The sequence below is a fragment of the Bos grunniens genome, chromosome 18 (assembly GCF_055505025.1).
Source record: "Bos grunniens cultivar Pamir isolate PY7600 chromosome 18, Bosgru_T2T1.0, whole genome shotgun sequence".
NCBI lineage: Eukaryota > Metazoa > Chordata > Mammalia > Artiodactyla > Bovidae > Bos > Bos grunniens.
In genome coordinates, this window is record NC_141182.1 from 51,743,519 (window position 1) to 51,761,492 (window position 17,974).

Consider the following 17,974-nt stretch of genomic DNA (forward strand, 5'->3'; position numbering starts at 1 on the left):
GTTCAATGACCAGGAAGGTAGGGTTTTCCACAGACTTACTCGTGGATGTGCCTTTTCATCTATTGACACCGAAGGAAAGGGCTGTGACCAGGCAGCCTGGAGGAGCCTTGTTAGAGGATTACAGGAGAGTTGGGGAAAGATTGTCTTCCATCTTCCCTGATGGTGAAAGAATCTCCTGGTGACGGAATGAGAACCTTGAGATGGCAGCAGTGTCGCGAGCACTGCCTCTTCGTTTTTGCATTACTTCTCCTTTTTGTTTCTCTTCTTCTCTCCTCCTCCTCCCTCTTCTTCTTCACTTCTCCATAATCTGTTTCTGTGGCTGTTGGAGATGGGGGACCTGAAGTTGCTTATGCTAATGTCCTGGGCATTAAAGTTCAGAGAAGACTGCAACTTTGTCAGTCTGAAAGGCATCAGCAATGGTTGTGTAAGTCAGCGTCATGGGCCAGGCCCTCACCATGTCCGGGGTGACTCAGCATCCCAGGCTTTCATCCCTTTGAAACTTTTAGCTTCAGAGAAAGGCTTTTATTACCCATTTTTTGCTGCTTGCTAACATTCTGGTGGGTGATCATTAGAAGAGATAGATTGTGAAATTCTACAATGGATATGAAGGAGGAAACAGAATAGGCTGTATCTTGAAAGCAGAGCTCCATCTTGGGCTGGACTGTGGACTTTGAGCTATATGCCCAGTATCTATGGAAACGACATACCAACTGGAAAACCAGACCCCCAGAAGGAAGAGCCCCAGGGCTCTCTATCACCTTAAAAAACCCCTAATTATCTGTGTAACTGAATAGAATCATACATTCTAAAACGCTTATTGGGGTATGACCACAAGCCTATTGATAAGGCATATGAATCATGGGTTAACTTTGATTGATTGTATCTTTCTTTTTCCTTTGTTCAGCTAGTTTCAGGGAGTTTTGGGGAGGTGGGTTTGGGCATGTATGCTTAGGGTATATAAGGTTTTCACAAAAACTGGTCAGGGTCTTTGGCTAAGAGGAGACTCTGCCTTGGGCCCGCTGGTGTAATAAACTGCACTCCACTATCTGCATTGTCCTTCTGAGTGAGTTTGTTTCCCGGAACGTGTGGTTACAACAGATACAGTGATACAGCAATGAGAATAAATTAAGCACAACAGTGTACAATGAGATGGATGACTCTCATAATTTTGAATGAAAGAATCAGACACATGTTAAGGACATACTGTGTTTTTCCTATGTGGAAAAGCATGAACAGGCAGACCTATCTCATGCATTGGAAGTGAGGATGCTGGTTACTCTTTGAAGGGAAGTAACTGGAGGTCTTCTTTAGGGTACGAATGACATATTGATTGATTTGGGTGTTGCTAACATGGATTGTTCAACTCCTGAAAGTTCATAGATTTTTTTAGAAACAGGCTTTAAAAAATTTATTTTGGGCTGCGCTAGATCTTCGTTGCTGCAAACAGTCTTTCTCTGGTTGTGGGTGGCCGGGGATCCTTTTCATTGCAGTGCGCGGGCTTCTCATTGCAGTGGCTTCTTTTGTTGCCTTGCCTGGAGAATCCCATAGACAGAGTAGCCTGGCAGGCTACAGTCTGTTTGGCCACAAAGAGTTGGACACGACTGAACGACTAACACTTTCACTTTCTGCGGAGACTGAACCCTGTGCTTCTGCAGCTGTTGACTTTCAACACCCCCCGAGGGAATTCAGGGGGGCATGAGGCACTCTGTGCTCCAGGGAATCTGGTGGGGTAGCTGGATATTCTCAGGAACTGATTTCATGATTCCCATCCTTGCATCTCATCTCTAGAAAAGCACTAAATCCCATCATGACGACATCACCTCCTCAGCAGAAAAGCTCTTATAACGTGGGTACTTAATTGCCTTGAACTCCTCCTTCAACGAAATCTTTGATTTTGACCTTCCCCGACTGCCTCTTCGGAGCAGGCTATCAGAGCTATCTGAGGTGCTGCCTCCCGGGCTGCAGTCCTCATTTTGCCCCCAGTGAAACCTAACTCGCAGCTCTCAAGTTGATCACCTTTTTCAGTCGGCACCCTTCTAAATCAGATGGGGTGGGAACAGCCACATCCAAGGGAGAGCGGGGTACAGGAAGCATGAAGACCAGGGAAGAGGAGACCCATAAAAATCAGTGCTGAGAAGCAGGGCTTTAGGAAGATTGAGGAGCAGATCCAGGCCAGAGACGGAGATGAAGTTTCCTTCCCTCTCCCAAGCAGGGCAGTCAGCCTCGGAGAAAGCAGAACAAGAGGAAAGGCGGCATACCCTACAGTTTATTTGAAAACAGAAAATACATCAGGGCTACTGTCACAGCCAAACCAACCAAGATTCCAATTATGATGGCGGCAATGGTACTGGTTGTGAGTTTAAACTGAGAGTCTGTTGTGGAAAGAAAAGAAAAGAATAGAATGAATGAAAGTGACATTATTTTACAGTGGGAGGTGCTCTACGAAAGAGTTGTCAACATTAAGTAGTCTCTACTTCTGCCTTCAAGATCGATTTTCTATGGGAGAGCTGTTGTGTGGTGATTAGGTGACTAGATCCCTGTGATTTTCTTTCTCTCTCCATATATTTCTAGGTTGGTGACCAGAGTTGCCTCAGTTCCAATCTGGCCTTTTCTGCACACATATATTTCCCAAGGCTTTGGAAATATAAGAAGGACTGATGGTTATTTTTGTATGTTACTATTTCCCACCTCTTCATGATTTTGTATGTTATAACTTCCCACCTTTTCCTGGGGCTTCCCTGGTGGCTCAGATGGTAAAGAATCTGTCTGCAGTGTAGGAGATGTGGGTTTGATCCCTGGGTTGGGAAGATCCCCTGGAGGAGGAAATGGCAACCTACTCTAGTATTTTTGCCTGGAGAATTCTTTTTTTTTTTGACTTGCATTTGCCGATCTGAAGGAAGCTTCTTAGGAGAGATGCTTGGCTTCATCCACTGGGATGGTCAAAGTCCACCTTTTAGGAGAAGACATCATTTATGGTCCTCTGACAGAGTTCTCTTCCTAAACATACCAGGATAATGCTTTAACTTTCTGATATCCAGAGTTATCCTAAATCAGTGTGAAATTTCTTTTTTTTTTTTTTATTTGATAAACATTTGGTGGATGTATTTTCTTTTCTTTTTTTTTTCTTTTCTTTTTCTTTATTTGAACATTGAAACTTATTTTCAAACACATTAATTAATGGGACCTATACAAAAATTCTTTTTTTTTTTCTTTTTTTTAATTTCAGATATACACATGCTCCCCATCCTGAACCCTCCTCCCTCCCCCCTCCCCATACCATCCCCCTGGGCCTTCCCAGCGCACCAGCCCCAAGCATCCAGCATCGTGCACTGAACCTGGACTGGCATCTCGTTTCATACATGACATTTCACATGTTTCAATGCCATTCTCCCAAATCTTCCCACCCTCTCCCACAGAGTCCATAAGACTGTTCTATACATCAGAGTCTCTTTTGCTGTCTCGTATACAGGGTTATCGTTACCATCTTTCTAAATTCCATATATATGCATTAGTATACTGTATTTATGTTTTTCCTTCTGGCTTACTTCACTCTGTATAATAGGCTCCAGTTTCATCCACCTCATTAGAACTGATTCAAATGTATTCTTTTTAATGGCTGAGTAATACTCCATTGTGTATATGTACCACAGCTTTCTTATCCATTCATCTGCTGATGGACATCTAGGTTGCTTCCATGTCCTGGCTATTATAAACAGTGCTGCGATGAACATTGGGGTACATGTGTCTCTTTCCCTTCTGGTTTCCTCAGTGTGTATGCCCAGCAGTGGGATTGCTGGATCATAAGGCAGTTCTATTTCCAGTTTTTTAAGGAATCTCCACACTGTTCTCCATAGTGGCTGTACTAGTTTGCATTCCCACCAACAGTGTAAGAGGGTTCCCTTTTCTCCACACCCTCTCCAGCATTTATTATTTGTAGACTTTTGGATCGCAGCCATTCTGACTGGTGTGAAATGGTACCTCATAGTGGTTTTGATTTGCATTTCTCTGATAAAGAGTGATGTTGAGCATCTTTTCAAGTGTTTGTTAGCCATCTGTATGTCTTCTTTGGAGAAATGTCTATTTAGATCTTTGGCCCATTTTTTGATTGGGTCATTTATTTTTCTCCTGCCTGGAGAATTCTATGGACAGAGGAGCCTGAGGTGCTACAGTCCATGGGATAGCAAAGAGTCGGACACGACTGAGTGACTAGCCCATGAAGGAGTCTTTTGGGCCTAGAAAAGAAAACAACAGTCTCAAAGGCCCTTGCTGAATCATCTAACTTTGGAGAAAACAAAACAGAACTTTAGGTGCCCCTCTGATGCTCCAGGCCAGTTGCATCTATCTGGGACTTATCATCCCCTGTCCAGAAACCTTCCACCCCCTACATCTGCCCAGAAGACTTATCACCCCCTGCCCAACTACAAATGCCATCTCAACTAAAAAATACCCAAAACATCCCACCTGATTAACGTTTCCCTTATCGCTTCCACAAACCTCCCTATAAATATGGAGCCTCCCTGATTCCTCTCCGTGCTCAGCCTGGTCATTAGGCCAACTGTTGCCCCTCCTTGCCTGAATAAAGGTAACCTACTTCTGTTGAGGTCATCTTTCCTTTTTCTGCCTCGGCCCGAACTCTACCTTATAGCCCACACATCACTTCCCACCTTTTCATGACTGCATCTTTCTCTGGGTACCAGGTGTGACAGCTATGAATATGTGCCTCTCAGGTGTCTTGTGGTGGGCATTTATTGACAGAAAGCCCTCTGAATTCACTGACCCTTTGCACAGAGAACACCCTTCACACTGGCTCCCAGTAAGGATGTGAATTCAATAATTCTATGAGAAATGATAGGGCCCTCCCTGGTAGCTCAGCTGGTAAAGAATCTCCCTGCAATGCAGGAGACCCTGGTTTGATTCCTGGGTTGGGAATACCTGTTGGAGAAGGGATAGGCTACCCACTGCAGTATTCTGGCCTGGAGAAGCTCTATACAGTCAGCAAAAACAAGACCAGGAGTTGACTGTGGCTCAGACCATGGACTCCTTATTGCAAAACTCAGACTTAAATTGAAGAAAGTAGGGAAAACCACTAGACCATTCAGGTATGACCTAAATCAAATCCCCTATGATTATACAGTGGAAGAGACAAACAGATTCAAGGGATTAGATCTGATAGACAGAGTGCCTGATGAACTATGGATGGACGTTCACGACGCTGTACAGGAGGCAGTGATCAAGACCATCCTGAAGAAAAAGAAATGCGAAAAGGAAAAATGGTTGCTGAGGCCTTACAAATAGCTGCAAAAAGTAGAGAAGCCAAAGGCAGAGGAGAAAAGGAAAGATATACCCATCTGAATGCAGAGTTCCAAAGAATAACAAGGAGAGATAAGAGAGCCTTCCTCAGTGATCATTGCCAAGAAATAGAGGAAAACAATAAAATGGGAAAGACAAGAGATTTCTTCAAGAAAGTTAGAGATATCAAGGGAACATTTCATGCAAAGATGGGCACAATAAAGGACAGAAATGTTATGAACCTAACAGAAGCAGAAGATATTAAGAAGAGGTGGCAAGACTACACAGAAGAACCATACAAAAAAGATCTTCATGACCCAGATAACCACGATGGTGTGATCACTCACCTAGAGCCAGACATCCTGGAACACAAAGTCAAGTGGGCTTTAGGAAGCATGACTACAAGCAAAGCTAGCAGAGGTGATTTAATTCCAGTTCCAGCGACTGAATTGAACTGATGAGAAATGATCTTCCTCCATGGGTGACTTTAGCTCAAGGACTCCCCATCAGCTTTGCAGACACTCTCTAAAACTGCACTGCAGCCTAAAACTTCCTTCCTTCTCTTTCTTTTTCACTTGGGTCAGATATGCCTTGCGGTCTAAGGACTTTCCCAGGCTCCTCCCACTCCTGCCCCACTTTCCTAAACAGGCATTCTCCCAGTAAATGTCTTGTATGTCTAATGCCATCTTGGCTGCATCTCAAGGATGAAAAGTATCATACCAGACAAGAAACCTTCCAGTCAAATCCTTTTTTTCTTCCTCTCCCATATTTGGTCAGTAACATGTTCCTATGAGTTTTTTGTTTTATTCTTTCCCTCCCTTCCAATATGTAATATTTTTTGCATCACTTTGTTTTTTATTTCTGTTTTCCTTACTAGTCAACTCAAATCTGAAGATGAATACTGATGTTAGCTATTGTTATGAGATACTTATTATATGACAAACTCTCTGCTATATACTTTACATACACCACATTTGATTCATATAATAACCCTGAACATTCAGTTCAGTTCAGTCGCTCAGTCTTGTCTGACTCTTTGTGACCCCATGGTCTGCAGCACACCAGGCTTCCCTGTTCATCACCAACTCCCAGAGCTTGCTCAAACTCATGTCCATTGAGTCAGTGATGCCATCCAACCATCTCATCCTCTGTCATCCCCTTCTCCTGCCTTCAATCTTTCCCAGCATCAGGGTCTTTTCCAATGAGTCAGTTCTTCACATCAGGTGGCCAAAGTATTGGAGTTCAGCTTCAGTGTCAGTCCTTCTAATGAATATTCAGGACTGATTTCCTTTAGGATTGACTGGTTGGATCTCCTTGCAGTCCAAGGGACTCTCAAGAGTCTTCTCCAACACCACAGTTCAAAACCATCAATTCTTTGGCACTCAGCTTTCTTTATAGTCCAACTCTCATATCCATACATAACTGCTGGAAAAACCATAGCTTTGACTAGATGGACCTTTGTTTGTCTCTGTTTTTTAACATGCTATCTAGGTTGGTCATAACTTTCCTTCCAAGGAGTAAGCGTCTTTTAATTTCATGGCTGCAGTCACCATCTGCAGTGATTTTGGAGCCCCCAAAAATAAAGTCTGTCACTGCTTCCACTGTTTCCCCATCTATTTGCCATCAAGTGATGGGACTGGATGCCACAATCTCTGTTTTTTGAATGTTGTGTTTTAAGCCAGCTTTTTCATTCTCCTCTTTCACTTTTATCAAGAGGCTCTTTAGTTCCTCTTCACTTTCTGCCATAAGGGTGGTATCATCTGCGTATCTGAGGTTATTGAAATTTCTCCTGGCAATCTTGATTCCAGCTTATGCTTCATCCAGCCCAGCATTTTGCATGATGTACTCTGTATTCAGTTCAGTTCAGTCGCTCAGTCATGTCCGACTCTTTGCGACCCCATGAACCACAGCATGCCAGGCCTTCCTGTCCATCACCAACTCCCGGAGTTCACTCAGACTCATGTCCATCAAGTCAGTGATGCCATTCAGCCATCTCATCCTCTGTTGTCCCCTTCTCCTCTTGCCCCCAATCCCTCCAAACATCAGAGTCTTTGCCAATGAGTCAACTCTTCGCATGAGGTGGCCAAAGTACTGGAGTTTCAGCTTTAGCATCATTCCTTCCAAAGAAATCCCAGGGCTGATCTCCTTTAGAATGGACTGTTGGATCTCCTTGCAGTCCAAGGGACTCTCAAGAGTCTTCTCCAACACCACAGTTCAAAAGCATCAATTCTTCGGTGCTCAGCCTTCTTCACAGTCCAACTCTCACATCCATACATGACCACAGGAAAAACCATAGCCTTGACTAGACAAACCTTTGTTGGCAAAGTAATGTCTCTGCTTTTCAATATGCTATCTAGGTTGGTCATAACTTTCCTTCCAAGGAGTAAGCGTCTTTTAACTTCATGGCTGCAGTCACCATCTGCAGTGATTTTGGAGCCCAAGAAAATAAAGTCTGTCACTGTTTCCCCATCTATTTCCCATCAAGTGATGGGACCGGATTCCATGATCTTCGTTTTCTGAATGTTGAGCTTTAAGCCAACTTTTTCACTCTCCTCTTTCACTTTCATCAAGAGGCTTTTTAGTTCCTCTTCACTTTCTGCCATAAGGGTGGTGGTGATATTTCTCCCGGCAATCTTGATTCCAGCTTGTGTTTCTTCTAGTCCAGCGTTTCTCATGATGTACTCTGCATATAAATTAAATAAACAGGGTGACAATATACAGCCTTGACATACTCCTTTCCCAATTTGGAACCAGTCTGTTATTCCGGTTCTAACTGTTGCTTCCTGACCTGCATACAGATTTCTCAGGAGGTAGGTAAGGTGGTCTGGTATTCCCACCTCTTGAGAATTTTCCACAGTTTGTTGTGATCCACACAGTCAAAGGCTTTGGTGTAATCAATAAAGCAGAAATAGATGTTTTTCTGGAATTCTCTTGCTTTTTCTATGATTCAATGGATTTTGGCAATTTGATCTCTGGTTCCTCTGTTTTTTCTAAATCCTGCTTGAACATCTAGAATTTCACAGCTCACGTACTATTGAAGCCTGGCTTGGAGAATTTTGAGCATTACTTCACTAGCGTGTGAGATGAATGCAATTATACGGTAGTGTGAACATTCTTTGGCATTGCCTTTCTTTGGGATAGGAATGAAAACTGACCTTTTCCAGTCCTGTGGCCACTGCTGAGTTTTCCCGGGTTGCTAGCATATTGAGTGCAGGTCAACATTATTTCCACTTAATAGATGAAAAACCCGAGACTTCCAGTGATGATAAAAAAGAAGGTACCCAAAGTCATATAACTAATAAGAGGTGGATCTAGTGTAGTCCTTGACTGTAGGAATACCTGATTTTATAGAGCCCAATGGTAGTAATAGTAATAATAGCATCTAATAGTTATCGAACATTTCTTCAGCATGTGGCATTTTACTAAGGGTTTAATTGAATAGTATGTTAAATCTTTGAAACAATGACATGAAGCAGAGACCTTTTAGTATGATTTCAGTTGAGGACTCTGAGGCTCAGTGAAGTTAAGAATCTCATGCAAGAATTTATAATTGTAAATGGTTACCTTAAAAAAGAAGAAAGATCTCAAATCAACAACCAAACGTTACAACTGAAGGAACTCACAAAAGCAGAACAAACCATACCAGAAGCTAGCAGAAGGAAAGACATAATAACAGCTAGAGTGGAGATAAATAAAATAGAGAATGGAAAAGTAATAAGAGAAAAGACAATAAAACGAGAAATTGGTTCTTCAAAAAAGAATAAGAAAGGCTTCCCTGGTGGCTCAGTGGTAAAGAATTTGTCTGCCAGTTCAGGAGACATGGGTTTGACCCTTGATCTAGGAAGATCCCACACACCGCAGAGCAGCTGAGCCTGTGCTCCACAACTACTGAGCCTGTGCTCGAGAGCCAGGGAGTTGCAATTACTGAGCCCACGGGCTGCAACTACTGAAGTCCATAGGCCCTAGAGCCCATTCTCCAGAACAAGAGAAGCCACTGCAATGAAACGCCCGTGCACCGCAACTAGAGGGTAAACCCCACTCGCCACAGCTAGAGAAGAGCCAGCACAGCAGTGAAGACCCAACCCAGCAAAGTAAATAAATAATTGGGGGGAAAAGATGAACAATTCTGACAAAACTTTAACAAGACTGATCAAGAAAAACAGGGAAGATTCAGATTACTAAAATCAGCAAGGAAAGTGGGGACATTGCTACTAATTCTCAAGAAATAATGAGTTATAGGAGTATTATGAATAATTGTATGCCAACAAATTGTATAACTTCAGTAAAATGGACAAATTCCTAGAAACACAGATGCTACCAAAGTGGAATCACAAAGACTGTGACCCCATGGACTGTAGCCTGCCAGGCTCCTCTGTCCAGGGACTTCTCCAGGCAAGAATACTGGAGTGGATTGCCATGCCCTCCTCCAGGAGAATCTTCCTGACCCAGGGATTGAACCTGCATCTTTTACATTTCCTGCCTTGGCAGACAGGTTCTTTACTACTAGAGCTACCTGGGAAGCTCCAGTGTTATAGAGGCCATATATTAAAACCCGCATCTAACACCATTCTAAGTGTGAAAGACTGAAAATTTTCCCTCTAAGATCAAGAACAAGATAAGGATGCCTGCTTTTGCCACTTCTATTCAAAACAATATTAAAAGTAATAGACAGGGCTTCCCTGGTGGCTCAGTGGTGAAGAGTCCATCTGCCAATGCAGGAGACATGGGTTCCACCCCAGTCTGAGAAGATCCCATATGCAACGGAGTAATTAAGCCTGTGCAAAAAAAGGCCACACAGCTACAAAGACCCAGCCTGGCCAAAAATAAATAAAAAAATTATTTTAAAAATTAATTAATAAAAAAGTGCCCATTGCATTAAGAACCTATATCAGGTATCTCGTTTAATTCTAATAAAACTTTGTGAATTACAAAAAATTACTTTAAAAAAGGTAATAGACCAATTTGGTGCCAAAGAAAGAAAAAAATAAAAGACACTGAAATTGTCAATTAAGAAGCAAAATTAACTGTTTGCAGAGGATGTGGCCTTATTAACAGAAAACCCTAAAAATTTCACGAAAAACTGTTAGGTGTGATAAACAAATTTGATAGAGCTGCAGGATATGAAACCAACACATAAATGCAATTGTATTTCTATATATGAACAGCGAACAACATGAAAAGAAAAATTAAAAACTTCCCTTTATATGTTGTACGAAGGAGATAAGGCTAACACTCCCCTTGACAAAAACGGCGGAAGCCTTTGGACCTGACAATATGCATACAGTTGAGGAATTGCTACCTGAATCATAGTATCTAACCATCATTTTTATAAAAATAAATTCCAGTTATAACAGCATCAATAAGAATAAAATTTAGGAATTTTGGAGCTGACAGACTTGTACAAGAAAAACTAAAAAAAATTTTTTTTCAAAGAAAAACATAGTATAAGAAATTAAAGAAGACATGAATAAATGAAAAGTGTTCATGGACTGGAAGACTTAATATCGCTTAGATGACAATACTAACCAAGGTGTACTGGATATATGTGGGTAACGATTGCAAAACTATATGAATGGACTTAATACCACTGAGCTATAAACTTCAAAATTATTTCCATGATAAATCTTACATTTTTTTTAATTTACCATATAAAGATAGTGTACCAGAAAAAAAAAAAAATCTTGTACAAGGTCACAGAGTAAATGCCAGCCCCAGGAATTAGAAACTTACTGTATTTTTTTTTCTGTGTGTGTGTGTGTGTGTGTGTGTGTGTGAGTCACCCAGTTGTGTCCAACTCTTTGCAGCCCCATGGACTGTAGCTTGCCAGGCTCCTCTGTCCATGGAATTCTCTAGGCAAGAATATTGGAGTGGGTAGTCATTCCCTTCTCCAGGGGAATCTTCCCAACTTAGGGATCAAACTCGGATCTCCTACACTGCAGGCAGATTCTTCATCCTCTGAGCCACCAGGGAAGCCCTCCACCTTTTTTTTCAGAGATGGAGCTATGAAGATTTTGCCATCTTTTTATTGTAATAGTCTCCTCACTGATACTCTGCCTGCTGTGACCTCGATCCATCGTGCACCCCGTAGGTGGAGCCACGCTCTTGGGAAGACGGAGCATGGGACAAGCGGTCACTTACCTTTCACTTTCAGCTCAAAGGTCTCACTTCTGTTGGAAGTGCCTATGTTGGAGATCTCACACTGGTAATCCCCGGCATTTTCCTTCTTGATGGGGTCTATGGTGAGGTTCTTGCTGTCCTCGGACAGGAAGACGTTCTTTGTGGATTTGAGTTGCTGCTTGTTGAAGATCCACTTGACGGTGATGTCCATTTCGTTTGTGATACAGGTCATGACCACCTTGTTCTCTTTTTCTCTGACCATGGGGTCGCTGACTTGGATGGAGGGCTGCTGCAGCAGGCCTGTGGAGAGAACGGAGGAGGTGACTGACTGAGGCCAGGTCAGCGGCCGGGGGCCAAGCTCCTTCCTCAGGTGTCTTAGCCACTGCCGGGGCCCAGGGAGCTCTGTAAAGGTGACCCCGAGGAGGACCCTGAGCCTGTGAACAAGGCTGTGGGTCTCTCTTCAAGAGCGGATGTGTGAGGAGAAGGCTCCCTTTCCTCCCTCACCCAATACCTGGCTGGCCCTGACCTGTCCACTAGACATCTCTGTAGTGCCTACTCAATCCCCGTGTACAGCATCCTCAGCCTGAAGCGAAACTTTTCCTGTGAACTTTGATGGACCCTTTCCTAGAACTTCCTCTGGTTCTAAAAAGTTTCAGGTCTCATTCGTTATATACCCTTCTGTGCATGTTACGGAAGACAGTTTTGCCACCCCTGTGTATCTGTGGGGCCGAGGGAACTTTACACAAAGCAGGAAAGGCAATTACTTCTCTTTTAAAAATTTATTACTGGCCTTCCCGGAGGCTTATAGGTAAAAGATCTGCTTGCCAATGCAGGAGACGTGGGTTAGATGCCTGGGTCGGGAAGACCCCCTGGAGAAGGCCATGGCAACCCACTCCAGTGTTCTTGCCTGGGAAATCCCATGGACAGAGGAGCCTGGCGGGTTATGGTCGATGCAGTCACAAAGAGTCAGACCTGACTGAAGAACTAAGCAACAACAACAAAATAATTTATTAGGGAATGAAGATGGCCATGTCCAATCTCCTGGTCTGGATGTATATAGTGACAGTGACCCTCTGAGCTTGGTACAATGTTGCTGGAAAGATTCCCAACCATAACCGCCCCTCATTTTCCATCACTCTGCGTCTGAGACATTAATGTGTTACTCCCATCATACGGTGATGACAGCTGAAGCTCATTAAGCTGCTGCTCCCAGATTTCTCAGTCCTTTACTATCAACTGGGAGGGTGCGCCTGGCCACAAGCCAGGCTGGGAACAGGGAAGTCAGTCAATTAGGGAAATATCTGTGGAAGGCTTAAGGGCAGGGGGTGGGGGCTTCCCCGATGGCTCAGCTGATAAAGAACCTGCCTGCCAATTCAGGAGACAAGAGATGTGAGTTCGATTCCTAGGTCAGGAAGATTCCCTGGAGAAGGAAATGGCAACCTGCTCCAGTATTTGTGCCTAGAGAATCCCATGGACAGAAGAGCCTGGTGGGCTACAGTCCATAGGGTTGCAAAGAGTTAGACGTGACTGAGCGCACACGTTTGCGCCTAAGGGCAGGGAAGCTGTGCAAATCAGGGCCAGTCCTTGGCGGAATGAAGGATAAAGAAGGTGAGAGACATGGAAGGGGCAGAGACAGCGAGAAATGTCCATTTACAAGCGACTTCAAACAGCCAGAGGTGCGAGAGCCCCACCACTGCCCAGAAGCAGGATCCCTGCCCCCCACCCCTGGAAACCCTCCCACGGCGGAGCAGCCCACAGTCACCATGAGACTCGGCTCCCAGTGCGCTTTAGGGGCAGGTGATCAGAGGATAAAACACGGCTCCCCTCCCTGGAGAGACAGGCGCAGGCATGGCCAGAGCCTCCTAGGACTCTGCATCCAGATTCCAGCGCCTGAAGAGATCACAGATCATTCATCCGTCCTTATTCCTTCCGCCCTTCCCTCCACAAAGAGACACTGAGAGCCTGTTGCCTGTCAGGCCCTGCGCTGGCTGCAGGTATAGACTGGGGAGTGAGGGACTGAGTCCTTTCCATTTCACTCCAGTGGAAGTGACGCCCAGCACCTCCAGTAACCAGCAAGTAAATGATCTCTGCTTCACTCAGTGCAAGGAGCTTGTCCATCGGCTACCTAAGGAGGGGAGGCCTGGACATTCCTGTCACTGACTTGATGGTTGATGCAGGTAATTTAGTTCTAGAATACAGAGAAATAATTCTGTTTATTCAGAATTATTTCTCTGTTTCCCTGTGACACTCTCTCCCTCTGAGTTGGGGATGCCCCAAAAGAAAGGATCTGAACCAACAGCTGGCTTCTGCATTCCTAGATATTATAATAAGGCCCCTGGGATGGAGGAGAGGTGGAGCTGTGCTGCTGGCCTGACCCTGATTGGGCAGTTATGGTCTGTGTGATGAGCTCTGATTCACTGATTGTATCCCCCTGTACCTCACTTTCTTTTCCATAAAATAGGATAAATGGTAAATGATCTCTGGACTGTCGGTGTTCTGTAATGACCTTAAGTCATTCATAATTAATGATCTGAAGCTGGGCATAGTACTGTGCTAATTCGTTTCAATCCTGCCCGACTCTGTGTGATCCCATGCACTGTAGCCCACCAGGCTCCTCTGTCCATGGGGTTCTCCAGGCAAGAATACTGCAGTGAATTGCCATTTCCTTCTCCAGGGGATTTTCCCGACCCAGGGATTAGACCTGCGTCTCCTACATTGCAGCTGGTTTCTTTACCACTAGCGCTACTTGGGAAGCCCAATCATTCATAATTAATTACCTAAAGCTGAACATAGAAGAGTCGCCAAATAAACTGTTTACTATTATTTGCGTCCACAGGAGAGGGCTCCCTGGGCTGCCCACTGAGGGGTGAGGAGCTGTCGGGAGCGTCTTCTCTCTTCTGGTCCTTCTTGGGGATGCTGACCTTCCTCTGGAGTCGCCTCTGACCCCCAGGGGGTCAGCTAACGGCGTGGGGACCCAGCCTAGCCTGCTCTCCATGCTGAGTCTCAGGGGAAGGACTGGACTCTACCCCTGCTCAGACGCGGCTCTTGGGGCTGAGCCCTGGCTGGTGACCTGCTGAGAAACCTTGGCCTCGGAGCTGGGGAATCATCTGCCCCAGTCAGCCCCGCCTGGGAGGCCAGCACCCACCAGCGGCACAGGTTCCCCATGGTCGCTGGAGCCGGGACCCTGGGACGGGGTCTGGGAGGGGCTTCCCCGTGGGCCTGGGCTTCTCTGAGGATCCCTCAGGCCAGGGCCCTGCTGGTCCTGTAGGGTCTTCCTCAGGGTCATGGTCGCAGGGAGGGAGCCAGGGGGGCTGGACTGAGAGTGCTCTCCCTCTGCTGAGTCCCTCCCATCAGACCGTCCTCCTCTCTGCAGTGTCTGCAGGGTCCAGATCCCCTGAGTGGAATTCGGACCCTTTGGAGTTTGTCTCGATAGTGTGTGCTCTGCACTAAATGTTCAAACCCCAACACGGGACATAATGCAGAGCGAGATGGAGGCGCCATCTGGGTCGGTCAGTCCTGCCAGTGTGAGCAGAATGCACCTCACCCAACACCCCAAGGGCAGAGAGGAAGCACTCACTGTATACTTGGAGCTGTCCAGAAGCCGAAACGTTCGTTAAATCAGCCTTGACAGTGATCACGGTGTAGGTTCCTGCGTCCTGCTTCTTGACGGACTGGATTACCAGGGAGCCATTGGGTTTTATTGTCTCTCGACCGGTGTGTGAAGGCCCAGGTGTGTGTGAATTGTTAATTATTTGGTAGGCTTCAATCGCAGCTCTTTGATCTATCCTGTTCCCTCTGAACCAGCCATAGCCGATGATCAACCCTTCCTTTTCGAGGATGTTAAAAACAGCGACCGACCCTTCTGCAGCAAGTGGGGGCACCGTGTCAACAGTGAGGCGGGCAGTGGTGGGCAGGGTCCAGAAGGATAAGAGCGAGACTAGGACGGAAGTGAGAGGAATCAGTTAATATTCTGACCTGTGTGGGGGATGGGGAAATGGTGCGCTGGGTTCTGAGCAGGTCTCTTCATCCCTCAGCCTTGGTGTGTTTTTATACTGTGTGTGTGTGTGTGTGAGTGTGCGCACGTGCGTGTATGTATACATCCTATTGGTTCAAGGTCAGCAGCATGACCCCCATCACTTCAGCGCCTCTGGGCTCGTTTTTCCCTCTGCTTCCCCGCTGTCCCCTGGCTCACTCCCTCGCTGCCCTCACACGCCTGCTCACACTCAGGGCCTCTTGGGTGATGCTCCTCCCCCGGACCAGCTGCTGTAAAGACCCTCTGTGCTCACTTGCTGACCCTTCCCGGCTCCCTTTGCTGCATGACGCCTGTAGCACCTGCCAGCACACTTTCGATCTCTCTGCTTGTCTGTCTTCCTCACCACAGAGTGTAAGCTTCGTGAGGGCAGGGGCTTGTCCGATTTTCTTGTACCCAAATTCCTGGTGAAGGAACCTCTACAGCCTGGTGTTTGTCAACTTTTAAGAGTTGTAGGGAAGGGTGTTGTTTAGTGTCCTGGTGTGTTCTTTCTGGAGTAACACCCAGACATAAATTGTTATTATTGTCATCAGTCTTTAACAGTTATTGCTCAGTGAAGAATAATTTCTTAAATAACTTGTAAAACCTACAGCAGTTGAGGTCTTCCCGCCCCTCACCAGCTCTAGTTCTTGGAGAGTCTCCTCTGGCTGAGCCCCCCACCCTCCCCTGCTCCCCTGTCCTCTGCCCTCAGGTCTGAACAGAAGCCCTCTGTCCCCTCTCAGAGCCCTGTCTCCCCCAGACACCAGCCAGTCTCTTGGTCTCCAGTCTCTGACCACTCCCTGAAAATTGTCCCCTCTCACCTGCTAGGAGGAGCCTGTTCCAGGGGACATGCCTCCTGCTTGCAGGGCCTGACGGGGGCTCCATGATGCCTGCCGTTGCTGCGTCCCTCTCTCTGCGAGGAGAACTTCTAGTCGAGAAACACTCACAAGCCCTGCAGTCCTTGTGTGAGCTCCGCTGTCCTTTCCCCTGTGAGCTGGGCCTCCTCCGGGGGCAGGAGCACTTCACTGGGTCACGTGGCCCGGGGGCGGGGTCTCTTCCCAGGCCCCGCCTTCTGCCTCCCCTCTCCTCCTTCCGTCCCTAGTGGCCTCCCTCCCCCTTCCCACTCTGTATTTCTATTCCCTGAACTCTGCTGAGTCCCCTGCCTTCTACAGCAGTGATTCTCCACCTACACACACACACGTACACACACACGTACACACACCCTACACACCTACACACACACACCCCTACACACACTCCTACACACACACTCCACACACCTATACAAACACACCTACAAACACACATCAACACACACCCCTGCACACACACCCCTACACACACACTTGTGTGGACAAGCACAAACCTGGGGTGTCCAGTTCTGGGGTCCCCACTCCTCTGGACCAGATGCACACTCAGCCTCCCCCACAGCCCTCCCTCATCCCCTTCTGGCTTTTCCCTTCAGAGCAGGAGCCTGGCAGGGGAGGTTCATCAGGAACTATTATCACAGGGACGTCATCCCCACAATGCATGGGAATCACCTGTGGAGCCTCATGAAGACTGCAAACCCCCAGGTGACACCTTTGAAATGTTTTAGCAGCTGCTCAGGTCACGCACTTCCCCAGCCTGGCTGAGACTTCATAATATGGGGCGGGGCAGCCTCTCTCCAACTTCTGTGCACAGGGAGGGTCTGCAGATCCTATTAAAATGCAGAGCCTGACTCAGCAGGTGTGAGGTGGACCTGAGAGTCTGCATCTAACAAGCTCTCAGGTGATGCTGACCATACTGGACTGTGGGGCACACTTTCAATAGCAAGGCTGATGGTGACAAGTTAGATGAGAGGCCTCCCCCACCCAGTGTCGGCCTCTGCCGTGTTCTGGTCTGGGGTCTGTCAGCACGACACAGAGACCCCGGGATCTCCAAAATTGGTGATAATTTCTGTGGTGACATAGAAACCCAGATGGGTGCCCCAGGTCTTCCCATTTTTCTCAAACATCTGAGAAGGTTAAGGTCATAGATGACTCTGGAGGAGAGAAAGGGGTCAGCTGAGTGATGACTGGTGAGGGGACCTGACCTCCACTTTCGAGTATCACCAGCCTGGCATCTATCAGGAGGAGCTGCAGATTGCAGGTGAGAAGGGAAAGGTTTCCTGTGTGTCCTGGGAAGAGAGGAACCTGGCGCTGGAGAGTGGGCTGACTGTGGGCTCCCTGGTCCTCGGAGGAAGTGTTTGGGGAGACCCTCCTGCTTTGTTCTGTTGGCTGAGTCTTCGCTCATAAACTGTCCATGTTCCTCCCTGCCGTTAGAGGTAGCCCTGTCACCCTGGTTGATTTTCCTGTGGTCACTGTGACCTTTCCCATGGGTGGTGCAGGAGGGATGGTAGCTGGCATGGCAGGGTGTCCTTAGGCCCCTAGAAGGAGTGTGCGGCATAGAGCAGGCACAATAGGAGGGGCCCCGAGGGTCTGTTTAGAGGGAAGGATGGATTTCAGGCTCCTTCTCCACCTCCTTCAGTTCAGTTCAGTTGCTCAGTCATGTCCGACTCTTTGCAACCTCATGGACTGC

The 17,974-nt window shown here is 46.5% G+C and overlaps 1 protein-coding gene and 1 non-coding gene across 5 annotated transcripts; one reads left to right on the top strand and one right to left on the bottom strand.

The window, feature by feature from the left end:
- Nucleotides 1-1,727: 1,727 nt before the first annotated feature.
- On the bottom strand, nt 1,728-16,412 carry LOC147353951 (cell adhesion molecule CEACAM21-like). 4 transcript variants are annotated; one of them, XM_086352869.1, is made up of 4 exons: nt 16,237-16,370; nt 14,984-15,343; nt 11,428-11,706; nt 1,728-2,259 (listed from the first exon to the last, which is right to left on the bottom strand). In XM_086352869.1, exons 1-4 carry the CDS (start codon nt 16,298-16,300, stop codon nt 2,042-2,044), a joined length of 921 nt encoding a protein of 306 aa, XP_086208995.1. In that variant the 5' UTR covers nt 16,301-16,370; the 3' UTR covers nt 1,728-2,041. The 4 variants fall into 4 exon arrangements, with proteins under 4 accessions (XP_086208995.1, XP_086208996.1, XP_086208997.1 ...); XM_086352870.1 differs by having other exon boundaries at nt 2,249-2,372; nt 16,237-16,412; XM_086352871.1 differs by lacking the exon at nt 1,728-2,259 and adding an exon at nt 2,838-2,997.
- LOC147353952 (U6atac minor spliceosomal RNA) lies at nt 10,494-10,618 on the top strand. The gene has a single exon (XR_015146745.1). It is a non-coding gene; the product is annotated as a U6atac minor spliceosomal RNA (small nuclear RNA).
- Nucleotides 16,413-17,974: the final 1,562 nt, after the last annotated feature.

Coding starts and splice junctions, on each gene's coding strand:
- LOC147353951 (XM_086352869.1), bottom strand. CDS start 16,300: ATGGAGCCCCCGTCAGGCCCTGCAAGCAGGAGGCATGTCCCCTGGAAC. Junction 11,707..14,983: donor TGGACAGCTCCAAGTATACA/GTGAGTGCTTCC, acceptor TTCTCTCCACAG/GCCTGCTGCAGCAGCCCTCC. Junction 2,260..11,427: donor CTTTGAGCTGAAAGTGAAAG/GTAAGTGACCGC, acceptor AATAAACTGTAG/GGTATGCCGCCTTTCCTCTT.